This window comes from Fusarium vanettenii (assembly GCF_000151355.1).
Source record: "Fusarium vanettenii 77-13-4 chromosome 8 genomic scaffold NECHAsca_10_chr8_2_0, whole genome shotgun sequence".
In the NCBI taxonomy this organism is placed as follows: Eukaryota; Fungi; Ascomycota; class Sordariomycetes; order Hypocreales; family Nectriaceae; genus Fusarium; species Fusarium vanettenii.
Genome location: NW_003315874.1, coordinates 624,768 through 642,724, shown reverse-complemented (window position 1 = coordinate 642,724; position 17,957 = coordinate 624,768). Strand labels below are relative to the sequence as shown.

The window sequence follows — 17,957 nt, the reverse complement described above, 5'->3', positions numbered from 1 at the left end:
CCATGCCAGGGAGGCTGTGGATGCTCCGACTTGATATCTTTCTTCCTCATTTCGTTGGGGCTGGTACCTGTTGAACGTGTTGACCGAGTTGGCACCACAAAAGGCGACGAGACTTCATCGTCCATGCTGTCAGCGCTTCGTTGAGCGAGGTCCTCTTCATCGACTATGGTCGAGTTGTCGGCCCGTCTCTTGCTTCGCACTGGCGTTCTCGTAAAATACTGACTGGAAGACCTGGACTCTCTTGTCGGTGTCGGTGGGCCAGACTTGATCAGGCATGGCAGCTCCCAAGGCATTGGCTTTAGCTTATCATGGGGCTTCCAGTAGGACATGATTCTCCTGTCAAGCAGCCGAAAGAACTTGAGATGCCTCGCTGGAGTACACAGCCATTCGTGCTCTTGCGCTTCATGGGCCGTCATTCTCTGCGAGGGGTCTCTCTGGAGACACATCCAGACAAAGTCGTATGCATTTAACGACGGCTGGCGCGGCAAGCTGTGGAAGAGATCTCGGACGTATCGCTCAATCTCGTCGTCATCCATTCGATTGAGGTCTTCGTCATGGTGTTCAGCTGCAAGGAGGATAGTAGCAACGACTCCCAATGACCAGATATCGACCGCCGACGTGTGAGATTGCCCGCTTCGCATGAACTCCCTATATGTTATCAGATACCAGCTCTATTTGGCAGTTGGTGTAATGGACTCACGGTGCCTGGTATGCTGTCGTTCCAGCATTGGTAGTCATCCTGTTGCAGTGGTGGATAGCCGAAATACCAAAATCTGAGAGCATAACCCGATGGTATGCAATCTTTGGAGAATACGCCAAGAGAATATTCTCCGGTTTGAGATCGCGATGGACGATGCCTTTCTCATGAAGGTAGCAAAGTCCACGAACCACCTGGCGAATAATGATTCGTGCGTCAAACTCTTTGGCCTGCCCATGGCGAAACAAGAAGGACATGAGATCGCCCCCGGAGGCAAGTTCTGTGAAGGTATAGCTGTTTTGTGAGATAAGTGATGCATTGGTAGGTACACCATTACTTACAGTGTATGGGGAGAAGTGATGGCATCGACGTATGGCAGAATATTGGGCTATATCAAGTTAGCAATGCGGTTTCTTGGTAACTAAGGACGACTGCTTACATGTCGCAGCTGTCGCAAGATGTCGGCCTCTTGGAACTTGCGTCGAATGTCTTCTTGAGCATTCCTCCCTTGAAGCTTGTCGAGATTGACGATTTTGCAGACCAACTGCTTCCCAGTCGAGACTTCGTTGGCCAAGCAGACGGCAGCTTCTGCTCCTTGGCCGAGACGACGTTCTGTGACTTGGTACCTGTGCGCAAACAACTATGGCAACCATGTTAGACAAGGGTTTCACAAGATATATCCAATACAACATACCTCGCACTCCCCAAGTTGTAGACTGGTCAGTTCATGGCGGGGAGGGGGATGTTCTTGAACGACTGTGAACTTCTAGTAAGGTCGAATCTCAATGACATCGCCATCCTGCAGCAGATATCCAGCGGTAATCTCTGGACCACGGCCAATGAGCTGATCGTTGACGAATGTCCCATTGGATGACTTTCTATCGCGAACGTAAATGTGGTTGACGGTTGGTTCGTACTCGATGACATAGACTTCACAGTGGTTTCGAGAGACCATCAAGTCAGCATCATCGTCGATCGCCAACGTGCTGCGGATGTGAGTAAGAATCCATCAGGTGGCTTCAACAGAATCTCACTTGAAGTTAGGGTCTCGCCCAATTTTGAAGATCTCCTTGTGCCAGAGTGGAAGCAGTACTATGAAGCTAGTTAGGAGGAGCCACTCGAGGTGGAGAAGGACAGCTCGTGGAGTGGGAAAGGCATACTCTGAGATTGATGACTGCTTCGGTTGTCTACGAGATGAAGGTAGGCGGCTGGAGAGCCTGGTGATGGCGCTCGATCCTGATGTTCGTAGTCCATGTTGAGTCTCGCAAGTCTCAATGTCGATCCATCGAGCCGTGTAAGTGGCCTGCAGGGGTTGTTGAAGGAGGAGAATCCGTCTCGCAGGCAGAGAAGTGCAAGGTCAAGATGAGAGTTGACCTTTGCAGCCTGTGGGCGAGAATTTGCCCTTCAATTGAGATCCCGTTTGATTGTCCCCAACGCTCTCGACCCCGATTCAGATAATTGTTCCTTCCCTCTTGCCTCGAGGCAAGTTGTACTGTGCGCATTACAGTGCAAATCATTGAGCACTGTGCATCTGTCACTGTCTGCACCCAGAAATGTGGTGGTGCTTCCCCACGTGACCACGAGGGGTTGTGTGCCCTACCTATGACCTCCCAAAAGCTCTTGAAATCTCCCCGCGCAGCACCAGAAGTTGTTCCTCATCCCACCACGATTCTCATCCACGAAAGAGTAAGTACACGCGACCCCGGCCCAAGCTGGTCTTGGGACAGGCACTGAGTCATGCTCATTGCCGTCCTAAGCTACTTGCCTGCGCCGATGCGCATTTGCACTTCAGCTGCTAACATTCCGCGACAGCATCGTCGATCAAGATGAGAGCCAAATGGAGAAAGAAGCGGGTTCGCCGCCTTAAGCGCAAGAGAAGAAAGATGAGGGCTCGATCGTGAGTTTTCCTTGTCGCTGTCGATGCTATGCGCAATACTGACTATGCCCTTACAGCAAGTAAACAACTCGCACTTCAACCTGACTCGACTCATCTCTCATGATGTTACGACTTCACGCGCCTGAACGATGCCAGCAGCCGAAGCTGGGCGCTCACCGTCCGCGACGCCTTTGGGATCTCCCCGCGACCAACGGAGCTGGGATTTGACTTTGGGATCTACGTCAGGGTGGCAGAACCCCGCACAAGAGCGGTTGTTGGCAGTCACATGGGACATTACGACGGATGGGAACTTGACAATTGGACGGTCGGGAACAAAAGCGGTGTTTAGGGTCGAACCATCACCATGCTCGCAAAGACGATGCACTAAACGTGAATAAACGTTAAATGAAAAAGGACGAAAAATACCTTCCAATGTGTGTGCTTCGTGTGCTGTGCTTGTGCCCTCCTCGTGACGTCGATGCAAGCTCCAAGCTCCAGCTTGGTGTGTTAGCTTGATGCGGCAGAGCTTTGTGTTCTGCCTTGGAACGTACCTAAATGTCTACAAGGTCCAAACGACTCGGTAGACTCGAATTGACCGTCTATATCATGATTTGAGATTCAACCCTGTGTTTGGAGTTGAACATCAGCTCAGATGGTTCGACGTCACACAGACTCGCACCACCTGCGCAACTCGCGAGGCCGGTGGGGCGCACTCGAAGCTGCAGAAACATACAGTGGTTCACAGACTCAATTCCCATCCCGCTACGATGAATTGAATCGAAGGATATCCTCATTTTTGAATAGAATCCTAGAATACACAGCTTCGATGAAAACAATTGACACCCGTCTACAATCGCATTTCCAAATTCACCATATTGCGTATTACCTGCCATTGACTTCCCTCCACGGTGCTCAGCTGTCACCGCCTTCACCTCTGTCGGCTAAACAGCGGGCTCCCCGTTTTCTGCCGCCCGCCCAAATTTTTTTGATCTCCAAACTCCATCCCACCTCTGGGAGATCAAATCCTCCAGCGACGAGTCAAGTCGGCACAATTGACCTGACCATGGCCTCAGAAAGCAACAAGAAGCGCAAGAGGAGCGGAGAGTCGGGGGCCAAGCCCAAGAAGAAGGTCGCCATCGATGCGCCTCCCTCTTCAGCTGCCGTCTCCTCCGTCCTCCGACCCAAGTTCTGCCCACCCGTCATAGGTACCAACCACCGCCATCTCGAGATCAAGACCGACGTAGTACTAATTGGTCCTTTACAGCTACTATCCCGGGCTTCGAATTACCGAAAAATACCCCCTTTCACTCCTATGCGCCCAAGAATGGCGCCAAGTCAAAAACGAAGCAGCCCAAGTCTGCCGGCGAGAAGGAGTTTTTACTGCACTCGACGGCGCATCGCAGTCTCGACTACACAGCCAAGGCGGAAGGTCCTAGGGGCACCAAGCCTGCGCTGAATCACTTCCTCGGCATCTATGATCCCAAGACCGGAAAGCTCCAGGTGGTGGAGGCCAAGAAGATGACGGTTCGAGGCGCCGTGCGCGCAAAGCAGGCCTCGGCCGCTGCTACGGGCGAGCGCGATGCTAAACAGGTATGCCGCGATGCGCATTTACTAATATCGCATTTTGCTGACTTGAAACAGACTATGATGGAGCTCAAGACGGATCTTGGCCAGACATTTGGTACCAAGAAAGCCAAGAAGGCTATCCAGGAGAACGTCCTCAACGCCATCGCGCCTCAGAAGAAGGCGGGAGATGCACCCACCAAGATCGACGCCGCAGCTCGCGCCATGCTCAGCTCGGTCGGAGAAGTCACATCGACCATGGCGTCGCGGGAAGAGCTGCAGGCTGTGGTGGACGAGGCCAAGCCCGTGCCCGTCGCCAACGTGGACGCGACCGAGATCCAAGACGTCTACGACCCCAAGAAGATTATCGGCGCCGACATCCTCAACCTTGTGCCCGTCCGCGAATGGCAGGAGAAGGTGCAACACAAGGAGAGCATCCAGGTGCCCTCGCGCTTCGTGGCGGCGCGCGTCAACCGGGTGGCTGGCAACGAGGAGGCCGTAACACGACTCCGCGTGCTACGCTACTTCTTCTTCGTCCTCATGTTCTACCTCCACAGCAAGCCCGGCAAGGCGAGGGGAACCCGAAGCATACCACCCCGTGAGAAGCTCAGGGAGATTCTAGCGCCGGCACCCGAGGCCGTCATCGAGAGCATCCGGCGCAAGTTCTCGGACCGGGGCGAGATGCGCAAGTTCCACATAGACCTGCTGATGACGCACTGCTGCGTCTTTGCCTGCATCGTCGACAACTTTGAGGTGGACACGCAGAACCTACGCGACGACCTCAAGATTGACCAAAAGACCATGAACGGTTACTTCCACGAGATTGGCGGCCGCGTCAAGCCCGTGAGCAACAAGGACACCAAGACGACTATCCACGTTGCCCGACTTACCCTGCCTCTCAACTTTCCCAAGCAGAGACACATTGCTCCCAAGCGCCGTTAGGAATTTTCTGCAAAGGCTTATGTGAACGCTGGGTGATGAGTGGTGGGTGGTGTAGAGTGAGGGGAGGGGTCTTCATGTCGGTTTGCTCTTGATGAAGATAGAAAAATTGCATGCTCGGGGTTGCCTTGAGGGCGTGCCTTTGGTCAATGGAGTTGGTTGTGTGATTTGGAAGACATTTAATGCCTTTATTTGAAGTTTTTGAGACGTGGTATCCAAGAATTATTCCTCTTTGACTGTGCTGCATCTACGGATATTCCCCCCGTGGCACTCCGGCTCAGGATCCACAACAGGCCGAGGCTCCTCGGTGCAGATTGTGGGGAATCCTTGTCCGGGGTGTCATTGAGCGAGACCCCATGTTCCGTTACCCTACAGATAAAGAGAGAACTGAGTAAGACTCTTTTCTTGTTGATGACTTGTCTTTCATTCAATCTCGCTCATCCCATCTCTACATTGTCATTCTTCAGTTTCGATCTTGTTTCTCGTCTGTCAAGATGTCGACCGAATCCATCATAACGCTCGAGTATCGCGGCCGTATTGCTGTATTGACCATTGACAATGCGAGCAAGCTGAATGCCATGACGGGAGCTCATTACTATGACCTTTCCCAAAAGATGCGAGAGGTCGCAACCCATGATGAGGTGTTTATCACCGTCATCTTAGCCAAGGGCCGTTTCTTTTCCGCGTATGTGCTCTTCATGTTAAATTATCACAACCTCAATGCTAACACGACCACAGAGGAGCTGATGTAACATTCACCCGCGAGTCACCCTCGGGCAAGGACTCGCACAAGACCTGGCTCCAAAGCTTTGTCGCCTTCAACCTCAACATCACCCACGCCTTCGCAACGCACCCCAAGGTGCTAGTCGTAGGCCTCAACGGACCTGTCGTGGGCCTTACGGCAGCTCTCGTCGCCCACGCCGACTTCATCTACTGCACGCCCTCGGCCTTCCTCCTCACACCGTTCTCATCCATCGGTCTCGTTGCCGAGGGCGGAGCGTCGCGGGCTCTGGTGCTACGTCTTGGACCTGCGCGCGCGAACGAGGCGTTGTTGATGAGTCGACGCATCGGGGCTGAACAATTGGAGCGATGTGGATTTGTCAATGAGATTTTTAACGAAGCGGATGATGCCAAGTTTAACGAGAGGGTGCTGAAGGAGGTTGACGAGAGGTTGGGTGAGCATCTGGTCGGGGACAGCTTGACGAGGATTAAGAAGCTCATCAAGAGACCAGAGATGGAACTCATGCATACGCAGAATGTGCACGAGGTGTTTGCTGGTCTCGAGAGATTCCTGACGGGAGTACCGCAGCAGGAGTTTGCAAAGCTTGCAAGCGGCGCCAAGAGACACAAGCTGTAAGGCTTCTTTGGTATATCATCCTTGTGTGTAGAGTGCGAGCTGGTTTATGAAAGAGAAGGATAGAGTTCTCAAGACTTGATTATATCTACATCTATTATTCGTCCATATCCTATGCGAGCAGACCAAACAACACATGGGTTCGTTGCCAAAATTCGTTGGCCGATTTGGTGAGCCGCTGTCGTGCTGCCTCATCGTCCAGCTTAGAATGCTCGTACATCTTGTCCTCAAGATCTTGGAGAGTGCTACTTGTCTCCTCTATACTGCCAATGCATCGTTTTAGGAGAGCAACGTCAAAGAGCCACTGGGTAAAGAGGTCTGTCCTTTGTTCGGGGGTGAGACCGGACGCTTGTTCCTTGCTGACATCCTTGGCATCCTTCTCTTTCTCCGTTGCATCTTCCTCCTTTTCTTCCTCGTCATCGTCATCATCATCATCGTCCTTGGCAGGTTCCTCCTTGGGTGTGTCCATCTGAGATGAAACCTCTGTCAGGGCAGTCTCCCACATCTCGCAAAGCCGACGACTCAAATGCTTCTTGAGAACAGACGTAGCAGCCTTGGTCCACAGATCCACACCCTCTTCTGACATGGTCAACGACAAGGATCGAAGAAACTGGAAGAGTTCTGGCGACGGCTGGTTAGGCAAGGCCGGCTCCCCTTCCCAGAGTGGACGCCCAACAACAACCCGTTGGGAGACCCCATGTGCAGAGAACTCATCTAGCGCAGGCGAGGACACTGCCACTGAGATCTTTTCGTGGAGCGAAGGCACAATGGCTAATCCAAAGGTCTTGATCGATGGACGTTGAGGCAGCTGATGACGGATGTCTCTGAGAACACGGAGGAAGTACATGGCCAACTTGCCATTCCGTACTGACCCAGCCCGTTCGTCCCAGAGCTTATGGATCTGGTCCTCGAGCTCTTTGAATGACCTGTCCAGAGTTGTGTCGAGCTTCTCCTGCAGCATCTGCGGATCATCTTTGCTTAGCAGCTTCTGCCTGGATTCGATCGTCTCCTCGTCCTCAATCTCGTCATAGTCGTTATCCCAGCGCTGTCTCCTGAGCTGCTCCACAACATCCTTGACGTCGTCTATCACATGGTACCATGACTTGTAGCAATGCGCCGCCTTGGATACGGCGTCGTTTCGGCCATAGAGTCGTGATACAACCTCCTGAACAAAAGGCGCGGCACCACCTGCGAGAGCTGCGTCGTAACCTTCCTCGTCCCAGATACTGACGTGCTCATCTGTGATGCCATCTTTCCATCGTCCCAGAGCTGCAGAAACCTCGGACCCGACTAGACGGAGCTTGCTAACCTTGTTGTCGAGCACAGCCAACATGCGTGCGTTGATGGCATCGCGCAGGGCATCTTGAAGCTCGGACGGGTCAATGCCTCGTGCCTTTGCGCCATCTCTGATCCAAAGTTCCAAAACATTTGTTCGCAGTTCCATGATCATCTTGAACTCCGACATCGTGTCCAACGTCTTCTTGAGCCCATCAAGCAACACCTCGGACCCCTTCTCGGACCAGGCAGATAGCATCTCTCGGGCATGGCTTCCATCAAGATCGTCGTGTCGAATGTAAGGTGTGAAGTATTGGATTTCTTCACCACACCAGCGCTCGTAGACGTCCAACCGTAGACCTTCGAGTCGCTTCAGACTGGGATCAGCCAAGAGAGGATTGTTCTTGAGTCCAGCCAAGGCCAACGAGAGCCTTCCTGGTACCAGAGCCTGGACATCTAATAGTGTTCTGGAGTAGAGTTTGAGACTCTGAATGACATCGTCGGCGCTTCTCTTGCGGTTACTCTCCTCCACCTGGAATGAGAGTGCCATGGCCTCGCCTCTCACATGGAGGAAATGCCGCAGCACATCTCTTGCTCCAGAGCTGGTTGCCAGGCTATAGGCACAGAGTGCTTTCTGCACATCCTCCCTCTCTGTCTCATCACCCGCCCTCTCGAAGACCTTCTCAACGTTTCTCAGAAGTCTTCGTCGTAGCTTGCTGATGGATGCCTTGGCCGTCTCGATAGCACGAAGACTGCTCGCGTCGGTTGCGTCTTCCGAAAGATTCTTGATCAAAAGTCGACTGAGAACGAGAACCTTGGTTGATAGCACCAGTCTATCTCCCTTCTTGACGTTGTCGCCAAACCCGCCTCCACCCTTCAGTATTCTCCCGACAACCAGGACGCAGGCGTCAAGCAGACGCAGTCGCGCAGCAATTGACACTTCTGAATTGTTCTCCTTAGCCACAAACTTGGAAAGACCTGTCGCCTTGGCGCCGATTATAGCTCTCCCGCAACGACCACCCATCTTGCCCAGCAGCTCCTGGACGACATCGTTGTCATCACGCATGTGGACGATGGTGTCGGCCGTGCCCAGGAGGTCGCGGTACGAGCTTCCGACCTGCGTACGCAGACGGGTAGATTTCTCTTCGATAGCGACATGGAGGTTCTTGTGAATAGCGCGGATCTGGGGGAGGGTGTGATTCGTCGAGAAGATCTGGGAGGTCGAGGTGAGCTTGGAAGGGTCGAAGTCGGCCATTTTCGGTTCGTAGCTCCCGAGAGCGGTAATGATGGAATCGCTCTGTGTTACCTGTTTACAGGCATCGAGTAGGGGTTATTTGCACTAATTAGTGCCAAGTTGCTGTGGTCCAAGGTGGGATGTTGCAGGTTGCTAAAGGGAAGCTCACCATCAAGCAACGCAGCTGCAACGTGGAGTTTGGCGGGGCCGACTACGCACGCACGACCCGACCCGCCCTTGATAATCAGGGGCAGGGACTTACACGACAACCTCTCCATTCATATCACAGGAACAATGAAGTGTTTGCGAAATAAGACCCAATAATTAACGCTATTAACAACTTTTCCAATGCATTCAAATCTATAGTCTTGTGCTCTTGATGACCGCCGTGTTGATACCCGCCAGCTCTCCCTGGTATCCTCCCTTGGGCTCGCCACCTTGCCAGATGGGCTTCATGCTCTTGAGCTTCTTCTGCTTGGCCTCGTACTGCTTGCGCTTCTTGACTCTGGGGTTCCTGACGTCCTTGCTGCGCTTTGGTGCCAATCCCTTGTTCTTCTCGATGGCATACGTGATCTTGCGCTTGCCGTCCTCGCCAATTTCCTCCTTTTCTACCACCCGGTCCGCCTTGCTGGCAGCAGCATATGCGGCATAACGCTCGGCCTTCTCTTCCTTGTTCTTCTTGGACTTGTGCGCTACCATGTCGTAGTACTCGTCCTCATCGTCGCGAACAGCCTTGGCAGTGGTAGCATCCTCATCGTCGCTGTTGTCATCCAGGTCTGCACCCATCTTGGAGTTCTTCAGTCCACGCTTCTCCGCCTCGGCATTGAGACGTGCTTGGCGATCTCGAAGCCGCTCACGGTGAGGAATATCCATATCACCACCAGCATCCCTGCCGGCGCCGGCACGCTTGTTCGCCTTCTGCACAATTTGAGAAGTGTAGAACTTGAGACTCTTCTTGCGGGCCGCCTTGTCGGCAGCTGTCCGCTCGTCGAGGGCGTCCTCCTCTCCAAAGTCCGAGTTGTCACCATCCTTGTCCTCGACCTCGGCCTTCTTCTGTTTCTTGGACTTCTTGCCAGGAAGAGGCAGGTCGTACAGATCAGCAACAGCATCCTCTCCAGCCTTGGCCTTCTCAAGCTTCTTTGCCAACTTCTCAGCAGCGGCCTTTTCTTGCTTCGATGTCTTCTTGCTCTTCTTTGGCTTCTTGGTAGCCTCACCATTGATGCTCTGCAAGAAACTTTCCTCAGCGATTTCTGAAATGACATCGTCCTCGATAGTCTTGGTGGACTTCATGTCCTTGACTCTCTGCCAAGCCTCGCGGCAGCTGATCAGCGTCTCCATAACCTCGTGGTCCCGTAGCTCTGCGGGATCCAGTGTCTTCTGCGCCTTGGAGGCATCCCTTGCAGGTGATGTCAGGATGGCAAAATAGCTGGCCAGAGCGGAGACATAGCACCCAAGTACCCAGTATTTGATTGCCTCGAGCGATTGCCCTGACAAACCCTGAGCTGTCTTTTGAAGCTCTGACAATTCAGGCTGAAGCATTTGGAATTCCTTGACGAGATGTTCGAATTCGGGGTAGCGGTTCTTGAGCAGGGTATATCGTTCTTCGGGGCCCATGTCATCCGTAACCTCGACCTCCTTGAGAACTTCAGTGACAGTTTCTTCGCCACCATCTGCTTCTGCACCCTCAGCTAGCCATTCGTCGCCATCGAAGATGAAGTCCTCCTCGGCCATCTTGGAAAGCTTCTTCTGCTGAAGTCGCTTGGCCTCGACCTCTTCCTCGAGGGCGTCGGCCTCGGTCTCGATGTTGTCGGCATTGTAGTATTCGTTTTTCGAAGAACCCCACCAACCAGAGTCACCCTCTTCTCCATCTTGACTTCCCTCCTCCTCTTCATCTTCAGAGGCCGCGCCCTTGGAGGCGGACCCCTTGGTTTTGCGTGGTCGCTCATCGTCGTCGCCTTCCGAGTCCTCATAACCTAAGATCTCTTCGTCGGACAACTCAATGTCCTCGTCCTCGTCTTGTTTTCTTCGGCGCTTCGAGTTGGGTCCATCCTCCAAAAGAATCTGATCTCGGTTCATGAAGTATTCGTCCTCGGAATCGGCAACATCCTCGAAGGTGGTGATGGGACCAAGGCGCGCATCGGCAGTGTCAAGCTCCTTGGGCCCGGAGGGCGCATCGCCTTGTCTTGACTTTCTCTTCTTGGCCATTTTGGCAAAATGCCTAGAAAAGGTAACTTTGGTCAAGAGGTTGAGGGATAAAAAAGAAATTGATGCTCCGGTTTCAACCAGTTCAACCGCCGTCGCAGGCGTCGCAGTACTTTTTCCGTTTGGAAATTTTTAGTCCGGCGATAAGATAAGGTTAGCATCACTAGCCACGATATCCCTGTCCTACTTCAGCCACAACTTGCGGCAGGAAATGTGGCACGTGATACCCGCGTGCCAGGACCAGACAGCCCCCACCTCCACCTAACCGAGAGCGGAGGAGTCAGAGCTCAGATGACCCCTAACCGTGCGGCGATGTCTCGGAGAGAGACAGTCAACTGTACATACACAGCGCCCCACTCGCCTTGGGCAGATGCAATGAAGCAAGAGTCGTCGTTGAAGATGAGGCAATGTATTACCTACCTACAGAGTACGAGGTCTTACATGGCATACCTTGAACTGGACGCCACCCGACGTGCCTTCTGACTTTTGTCTGACCCCACCCCGCCCGAAACGCTACACAAGACCAGGGACGCGTGTAGGTGCGCTTATCATGAACAAGATCGCGAGTCATGGGAGAGCAGAGGCATTTGACGTCAGATCGCCTTATTTCAGTGGAGATTGGCGATTCGAGTCGGCGCGATGTTATCAACCAAGACATGCGGTCTCAACCCGGGAAGAAGGTCAACACTGAGTCAAGAGTTGAAGATCTATTAATACTACGTCAATTGTCGCACAAGGAAAAAACGTGGTGCGTATGGATGTGTGCCTTGCAGTGGATTGAACGGTTGAGAACAACCTTCTTTGGTCGGAGCTTGCCCGATAACCACCTTTCCCGAGAGTGGATGGAGGATTTGAGACCTGGACTTCAGGGTCCTCAGCTGCAACGCAACGGCGCCTCAAGCGCCAAAAGCCAAAATTACAGTGGAGGAGCCGTCAATTGGCCCCTGGCCAAAGAGCGCGCTGGACAATGACGAAATGCCCCCAGGTTTGGCACCCGAGGTACTTTTGGGCTCAGCGAGGGACTGCAGGAGGCCGATGTACTCCGAGCCATGACATGGGCATGGGTGGCATGGGGGTTGGTTTCATACCTGCCATTCATTCCCTTGTCCATCACTTTGCTTCATCACATCCCTTTGAATTCGCTTCATCAGCGTTCCTCTCCCTCCTCGACCTCATTGAAGAGTGTCTGAGGCCTCTTTTGCCCTACAAGGTGCGACAGACGGGCAACCGAATCTCGCGTTGTATACCTTACCTAGAAGAGAACCGGTCAAAAGGCTCAAGACTGTGGTCTTGGAGCTGTCCATCCTCCTGAGACCTTGTGGCTCTCGATAAACTCGACTCGGCCGAATCATCCCCGAGAAGGTTGTCATCCGCAGACGGGTACAGAACCGTTACAAACCTTGGTCGACCACACTTTTGGTGTACCTATTTATTCAACAACAATACCTACAACCTCGGACTCTTTTCCTCGACGATCTCCCCGTCTCTCCCTCCATCTTGCGATTCTCCCCGCGATCCCCGATACCGAGCCACGCTTGGCGCCTCCACGCGCACACGCCCATTCAAGGTCACCTGGACCCTGACGGTGACGGTGTGCCAACTGACGAACCATCGAGACCCCAGCAAGACACTGACGGGCGTCGAAAGGAAAGTCTTGGGTCAGACTTTGTCCCTTCTCTCGGATTTCTCTTTCTTGTTCTCGATTCTCTCTTTTATTACTCCTTGGGTGGTGTCTGTTGTGTTGGGCTTTGTTTTTCTGGATCCCATCTTCGGCGATAATTTAGGCTTACCACCGCGGGCGCCCTCCAACTTGGTCCTTTTTTCGCCATCATGGCAGAACGTGGGAGCGAAAGCTCTCAGCCGCCTTCTCCACGGTCCGTTCGACGACCCCATCCTTTGAGTCGGAATCAATCTATGGGCGAGCCGGACGAACGATCACCGCTTCTCACGACCTCGAGATCACGAATTCGCATCGCAGGAACAAGCTCGAGCCGAGGCCAAAATCCGTCTCTCTCCAGAGATCAGAGCTACACAGGTTAGCAGAACGACCATGCCACCGGAGATGAGCTTGGCTGACCTTTGTTCCATTCTAGGTGGAGGTGGTTATCATGGTTCACGACATCACAGCCGACACCCTTCATGGGGCTCGAGAATAATACACGCCCTTTCGGATCGTCATGAGTCCTCCATGGCCGAGTCAAAAGGCACCATCTTCCCCGACGAGCGTGTGTGGTACGATCAATTCACCAGTACCGACTGGGTCCACGACGCCATTGCCGATTCGTATCGTGTCAAGCAGTTGCGAAGTCGAAAGGATGTTTGGGGTCGGGTCCGCGTCATATTTGACGGTGCCCAAGGCTGGATACTCAGTGCTCTGAGCGGCTTCATTGTCGCTTTGATGGCTTACACGGTTGATGTTGCCGAATCATCCGTGTTTGATTTCAAGGATGGCTACTGTTCTCGGGCCTGGTATCTCAACAGAAAGGTATGTATTAACATGGTGTTTTGTCATCGACTAGGCTAACTTGAGATGTAGAGGTGCTGCCCGGATGGTGCCTGTGAAGACTGGACAAGCTGGTCTTACACACTGGACTATCCTTTTGGAGACATCTGGAGCAGCTTCATCATCTACATGGTGTTTGTTCTCATTCTTGCGCTTCTTGCATGCTGGATCACTCTCTGGACAAAGACGGTGGTGCCTTCGGCCTACCACCTCACGACTCTTGATGAGAACCTCGCTGCCGATGATCCACAGCCGTCCTACGATGAACCTGCCAGCAGCGAATCTTCGACTCCTCGACAAGTTGCCGACTCGAAGCCGGAAAATCCGCCCATGGTTTACTATTCTGCGGCAGGAAGTGGAGTAGCTGAAGTCCGTGTCATCCTGAGCGGTTTCGTTCTTCACGGGTTCCTTGGTGTCAGGACTCTTTTTATCAAGATGGTTGCCTTGATCCTTAGTGTTGCATCAGGGATGAGTCTTGGAAAGGAGGGCCCATATGTCCACATGGCTGCTTGCGTGGGCAACATTCTGTGCCGTATCTTTTCGAAATACGACCAGAACGACGGCAAGCGACGAGAGGTAATTTCGGCCGCTGCGGCTGCTGGTGTGGCCGTGGCTTTTGGTGCCCCCCTGGGAGGCGTTCTCTTCGGCCTGGAAGAAGTATCATACTTTTTCCCAGCCAAGACGCTGTTCAGGACATTCTTTTGCTGCATCGTCGCAGCTCTGTCACTGAAATTCCTCAACCCATACGGCACCCACAAGATTGTTCTGTTCGAAGTGCGATACCTCGTCGATTGGGAATATTTTGAACTTGTTAGCTTCATCTTTGTAGGAATCATCGGCGGCGCTGTTGGAGCCCTCTTCATCAAGGCATCCAAGTACTGGGCTCAGTCCTTCCGACGAATCAAGGTGATCAAGAAGTTCCCGCTTCTTGAAGTGTTTCTCGTGGCCTTGGTAACAGGCCTGATGAGCTACTGGAATGGCCTGACGAGGCTCCCTGTTGCCGAGCTTCTCCTGAATCTGGCTTCACCCTGCGATGGGTCAGACATGGACTGGGAAGAGCAAACACTGTGTCCCAAGTCCATTGACGACATTCCCCCAATTCTTCTTCACCTATTTGTGGCGCTCCTGATCAAGGGATTCTTGACAGTCATTACTTTTGGAATCGTAAGTCCTTCACTTCAATTAGACAGCTCAAGATCTTTCTAACACGCGTTTTAGAAAGTACCTGCTGGAATCTATGTCCCGTCCATGGTTGTAGGAGGCTTGATGGGTAGAATTGTTGGTCATGTTGTGCAATGGTCTGTGCTCCGAGTCCCTGATTGGGGTGTCTGGGGCAATTGTGCATTCAGCCAGGACGGATCTTGCATCCAACCTGGTGTGTATGGTCTCATTGCGGCCGGTGCTACAATGTGCGGCGTAACGAGATTGTCTGTGACACTGGCTGTGATTCTGTTCGAGCTCACCGGTAGCCTCGACTATGTGCTGCCATTCTCACTTGCCATTCTTGTGGCCAAGTGGACGGCAGATGCTATCGAGCCCAACAGTATCTATGTAAGTCTTGATTCCCGAGCATGTGGGTCGGTGTAGTAACTGACTGTGATAGGACCTCCTTACGAGCATGAACTCATACCCATTCCTGGATAACAAGCACAAGCCGATTTTCACAGAAGATCTCGCAGACATTGTCCCACGGATTCGACGAGAGCGTCTCATCGACATTACCAACTCCCCTTTGGTACCTGCAACTAGCCTGCGAGTCAAGCTTGAGCTTCTGCATCGAGCTGGTGAGCTTGATGGAGGCTTGCCCATCGTGCGACATGGTATCCTGGTGGGCTTGATTCCTGTTCCTGATCTAGGATATGCGCTGGATCAGCTGGTGGAGGAAAGTACGGATCTTTGCTTAATGGACCGGATCCCCAGCATTGACGAGGACACTGGCGTGTTCGATCCGACTGACTTTACACCATACATTGATCCCGTGAGTCCCCTTCCGTTTAGTCTCACTTGGTGGCTGCTAACATGACTGGAAGGCACCGGTTGCGCTCGACATCAAGTCGCCGATGGATTTGGTTTACGAATTGTTCTCCAAGTTGGGTCTTCGATACATTTGTGTCCTGAAAGATGGCAAATACGCCGGAATGGTAGGTCTTGGGCTACGAGCAGTAGTCAGTAGTCATGATCATGCAATGGAGGCTGACAAGAAATCACAGACCCACAAGAAGACTTTTGTCAGGTATATGCGCGAGCATGAGGAATAACGAACTCTCTGTTGGAGTACGAGTGGTGTTGTAAAGATCGAGACACGAAGGATTTGGGTATCGCCCTTTTGGTAATTATGAGATTCTACCAGAACCAGGCTCAGGCTTGGACCTTGGAGACACGAAAGATGATGGTTGGGCGTGAGTTTCCTCGGGTACTATTGGCATTGCATTGCATTGGCATCAACATTGGCGATGGCGTTGTCGTTTGAATTTGTCCCAGAAGCATCATTAGCAGGTTGAACATTGCTTTTTATTGATTGTTCGAGCTGATTGACTGTTGGATTTTGTGGGCATGATTGTCCGACATGGGATGGGACATGACCCAGTGACTGACATCGGCATCGGTGTGATCTTGCTTGAAACATGTTGCTCTAGCGATCAGACGAGAGACGACGAAAGTATCCATGATGCATGGCTGGCCTTGCTCACAAAGGAGCGAACGAAGCAACCTTTGTATACTAACTAGTCCAGTATGTCAGGTCAAGTGAGACGGCTAGCCACCTCAGACATGAACTCCACGGACCCCCGCCTCCCATCTCCCTCGACCTGCCGAAACGGGGAGGCTTCTGGACCATGTGCTACGCTACGCTACGTACCTTGCATGCTAAATTATTGGAATCGATGGGCTTATCAGGTTGCCGATCTCCGTAGATACTACACACATTACAGCACATCAACACCCCCCGAGGAGACTCTTGCAGCCGATAATGGTGGACGGCTCCGGGACCGGAACCGGCCCGGGGGGTTGTGAATGACGGCCACCGGACCAGTTCGTGGGGTGTGAGGCTCCAACAAAGACAAGGCGCATTTGGTCCAGAACAATCCCTGCTGAAGGAGGATGACCACCAGTGAGGATAACCTACCAAAGAGGGCGAGTACGCGGGTGGTGAAGCTCGGTGAAACGCCAGGATTGGAAATTTCGGCTAGTAGGCCAGTGTAGCAAGAGGGTGTTTTCCACGTAACAAAAAACGGCCTTCAAGCTTGGTAGAGTACCCCATCGTTGATATGGAGATACCCCGCGCCTTGACAAGGTGAAAGTCCCATGCGATAGCGCAGTCCCACAAACAGGAAGGCCAACCCGTGAAGAGGTTCTGTAACGAGCCCGAATTCCCCAAGTGGAGGGGGGTTGGCTAATTACCACATCTTTTTGGGAATGATTGGTCCAGCTGCATCGGCAGATTGAGCCACGAGGGCAGGTTCACGGGTTTCGTTCGGATCTGGCATGAAATGGAGAGCAGGGCGAATGATAATGATGATGCCGGTACGTATCGGCTGCACGGTGCAGTGTGTTCGGCAATGCGGTTTGCCTTGCCTATCGAGATCTAGCTGGGGTGGATAACGTGGCAGGGGAGGGTTGTTATCACAGGGCGCCTTGATGTTGGCAGTGGGAGATGGTCAATTGAGTTTGCAAAGGACTTGAGTAGAACGACTCCTGCAGTTTCGAAGCTGGTTCGGCAATGGTTCGGGATGAATTGAATTCTTTTCAGGAGTTGGAGATGGTTCGGGTGTAGAATCCAAAAAGAATCGAGGTGGAGGCCGAGGAAAAGGTGAGAGCTCCCGTCACTGGTAGCTGACCCAAGGTACTTTCCTCTAGAGGCAACTTGCTAACCTCACCCCTCTCTTTCCTGATTCCTCCCGTCGAGTCTCCCTCCTCCATCCTCCTCTGGCTACCCTCCCGCTCCGCTCAGACAAGCCGCAGCAGCGCAGGCTGGAGCGATTGCGGGGAGACGTTGGTTTTAGTTTCGCTTCTGGCAGCCGCTAACGCCCGGTCTCGAGACGAGGCGGGAAGTAGAAGTCATGACTGGATGGATCTTTTGGGGGACGAGAGGGGGAGAGACATCTGGAGGGGGCGGGAGGTGATTCCAGGGCTGGCCATGATATAAAAGGGTCGGTCAGTCTCCCTCCTGATTTGTTTCTTCCCAATTGTCACGATATCTATCATTGAGTTTGTGCTTCGAGGGACAGTGAGAGTGTCAGTTCAAGTAAGTTATCCTGCTCCTCTCTTGCTTCGTTATGCTTTACTCTTCTCTCTGTACCTTCGTGGTCCAATATT

At 52.8% G+C, this 17,957-nt stretch overlaps 6 protein-coding genes across 6 annotated transcripts; 3 read left to right on the top strand and 3 right to left on the bottom strand.

Annotated features, from left to right (window-relative positions):
* Positions 1-266: 266 nt before the first annotated feature.
* On the bottom strand, positions 267-1,951 carry NECHADRAFT_46616 (uncharacterized protein; the record flags this gene model as incomplete). The annotated part of the gene is made up of 8 exons (XM_003048706.1): positions 267-648; positions 701-991; positions 1,039-1,085; positions 1,137-1,337; positions 1,392-1,460; positions 1,488-1,683; positions 1,732-1,789; positions 1,858-1,951. Coding segments are annotated over 8 exons (1,338 nt in total), but the record flags the coding sequence as incomplete, so codon positions are not given.
* A 1,671-nt stretch (positions 1,952-3,622) lies between these two features.
* NECHADRAFT_101289 (uncharacterized protein) lies at positions 3,623-5,078 on the top strand (the record flags this gene model as incomplete). Its single annotated transcript, XM_003048895.1, has 3 exons — positions 3,623-3,778; positions 3,838-4,163; positions 4,215-5,078. The coding sequence occupies exons 1-3, from the start codon at positions 3,637-3,639 to the stop codon at positions 5,076-5,078; spliced, it is 1,332 nt and encodes a 443-aa protein (XP_003048941.1). The 5' UTR covers positions 3,623-3,636.
* A 491-nt stretch (positions 5,079-5,569) lies between these two features.
* NECHADRAFT_95514 (uncharacterized protein) lies at positions 5,570-6,432 on the top strand (the record flags this gene model as incomplete). Its single annotated transcript, XM_003048894.1, has 2 exons — positions 5,570-5,760; positions 5,814-6,432. The coding sequence occupies 2 exons, from the start codon at positions 5,570-5,572 to the stop codon at positions 6,430-6,432; spliced, it is 810 nt and encodes a 269-aa protein (XP_003048940.1).
* Positions 6,433-6,493: 61 nt separating this feature from the next.
* Positions 6,494-9,064, bottom strand: NECHADRAFT_71064 (uncharacterized protein). Its single transcript, XM_003048705.1, has one exon. The coding sequence runs from the start codon at positions 8,957-8,959 to the stop codon at positions 6,542-6,544; it is 2,418 nt and encodes an 805-aa protein (XP_003048751.1). The 5' UTR covers positions 8,960-9,064; the 3' UTR covers positions 6,494-6,541.
* Positions 9,065-9,298: 234 nt separating this feature from the next.
* On the bottom strand, positions 9,299-11,143 carry NECHADRAFT_46921 (uncharacterized protein; the record flags this gene model as incomplete). Its single annotated transcript, XM_003048704.1, has 1 exon — positions 9,299-11,143. The coding sequence occupies one exon, from the start codon at positions 11,141-11,143 to the stop codon at positions 9,299-9,301; it is 1,845 nt and encodes a 614-aa protein (XP_003048750.1).
* A 1,827-nt stretch (positions 11,144-12,970) lies between these two features.
* On the top strand, positions 12,971-16,168 carry NECHADRAFT_71061 (uncharacterized protein; the record flags this gene model as incomplete). Its single annotated transcript, XM_003048893.1, has 7 exons — positions 12,971-13,175; positions 13,240-13,625; positions 13,677-14,807; positions 14,862-15,194; positions 15,247-15,621; positions 15,674-15,784; positions 15,854-16,168. The coding sequence occupies 7 exons, from the start codon at positions 12,971-12,973 to the stop codon at positions 15,899-15,901; spliced, it is 2,589 nt and encodes an 862-aa protein (XP_003048939.1). The 3' UTR covers positions 15,902-16,168.
* Positions 16,169-17,957: the final 1,789 nt, after the last annotated feature.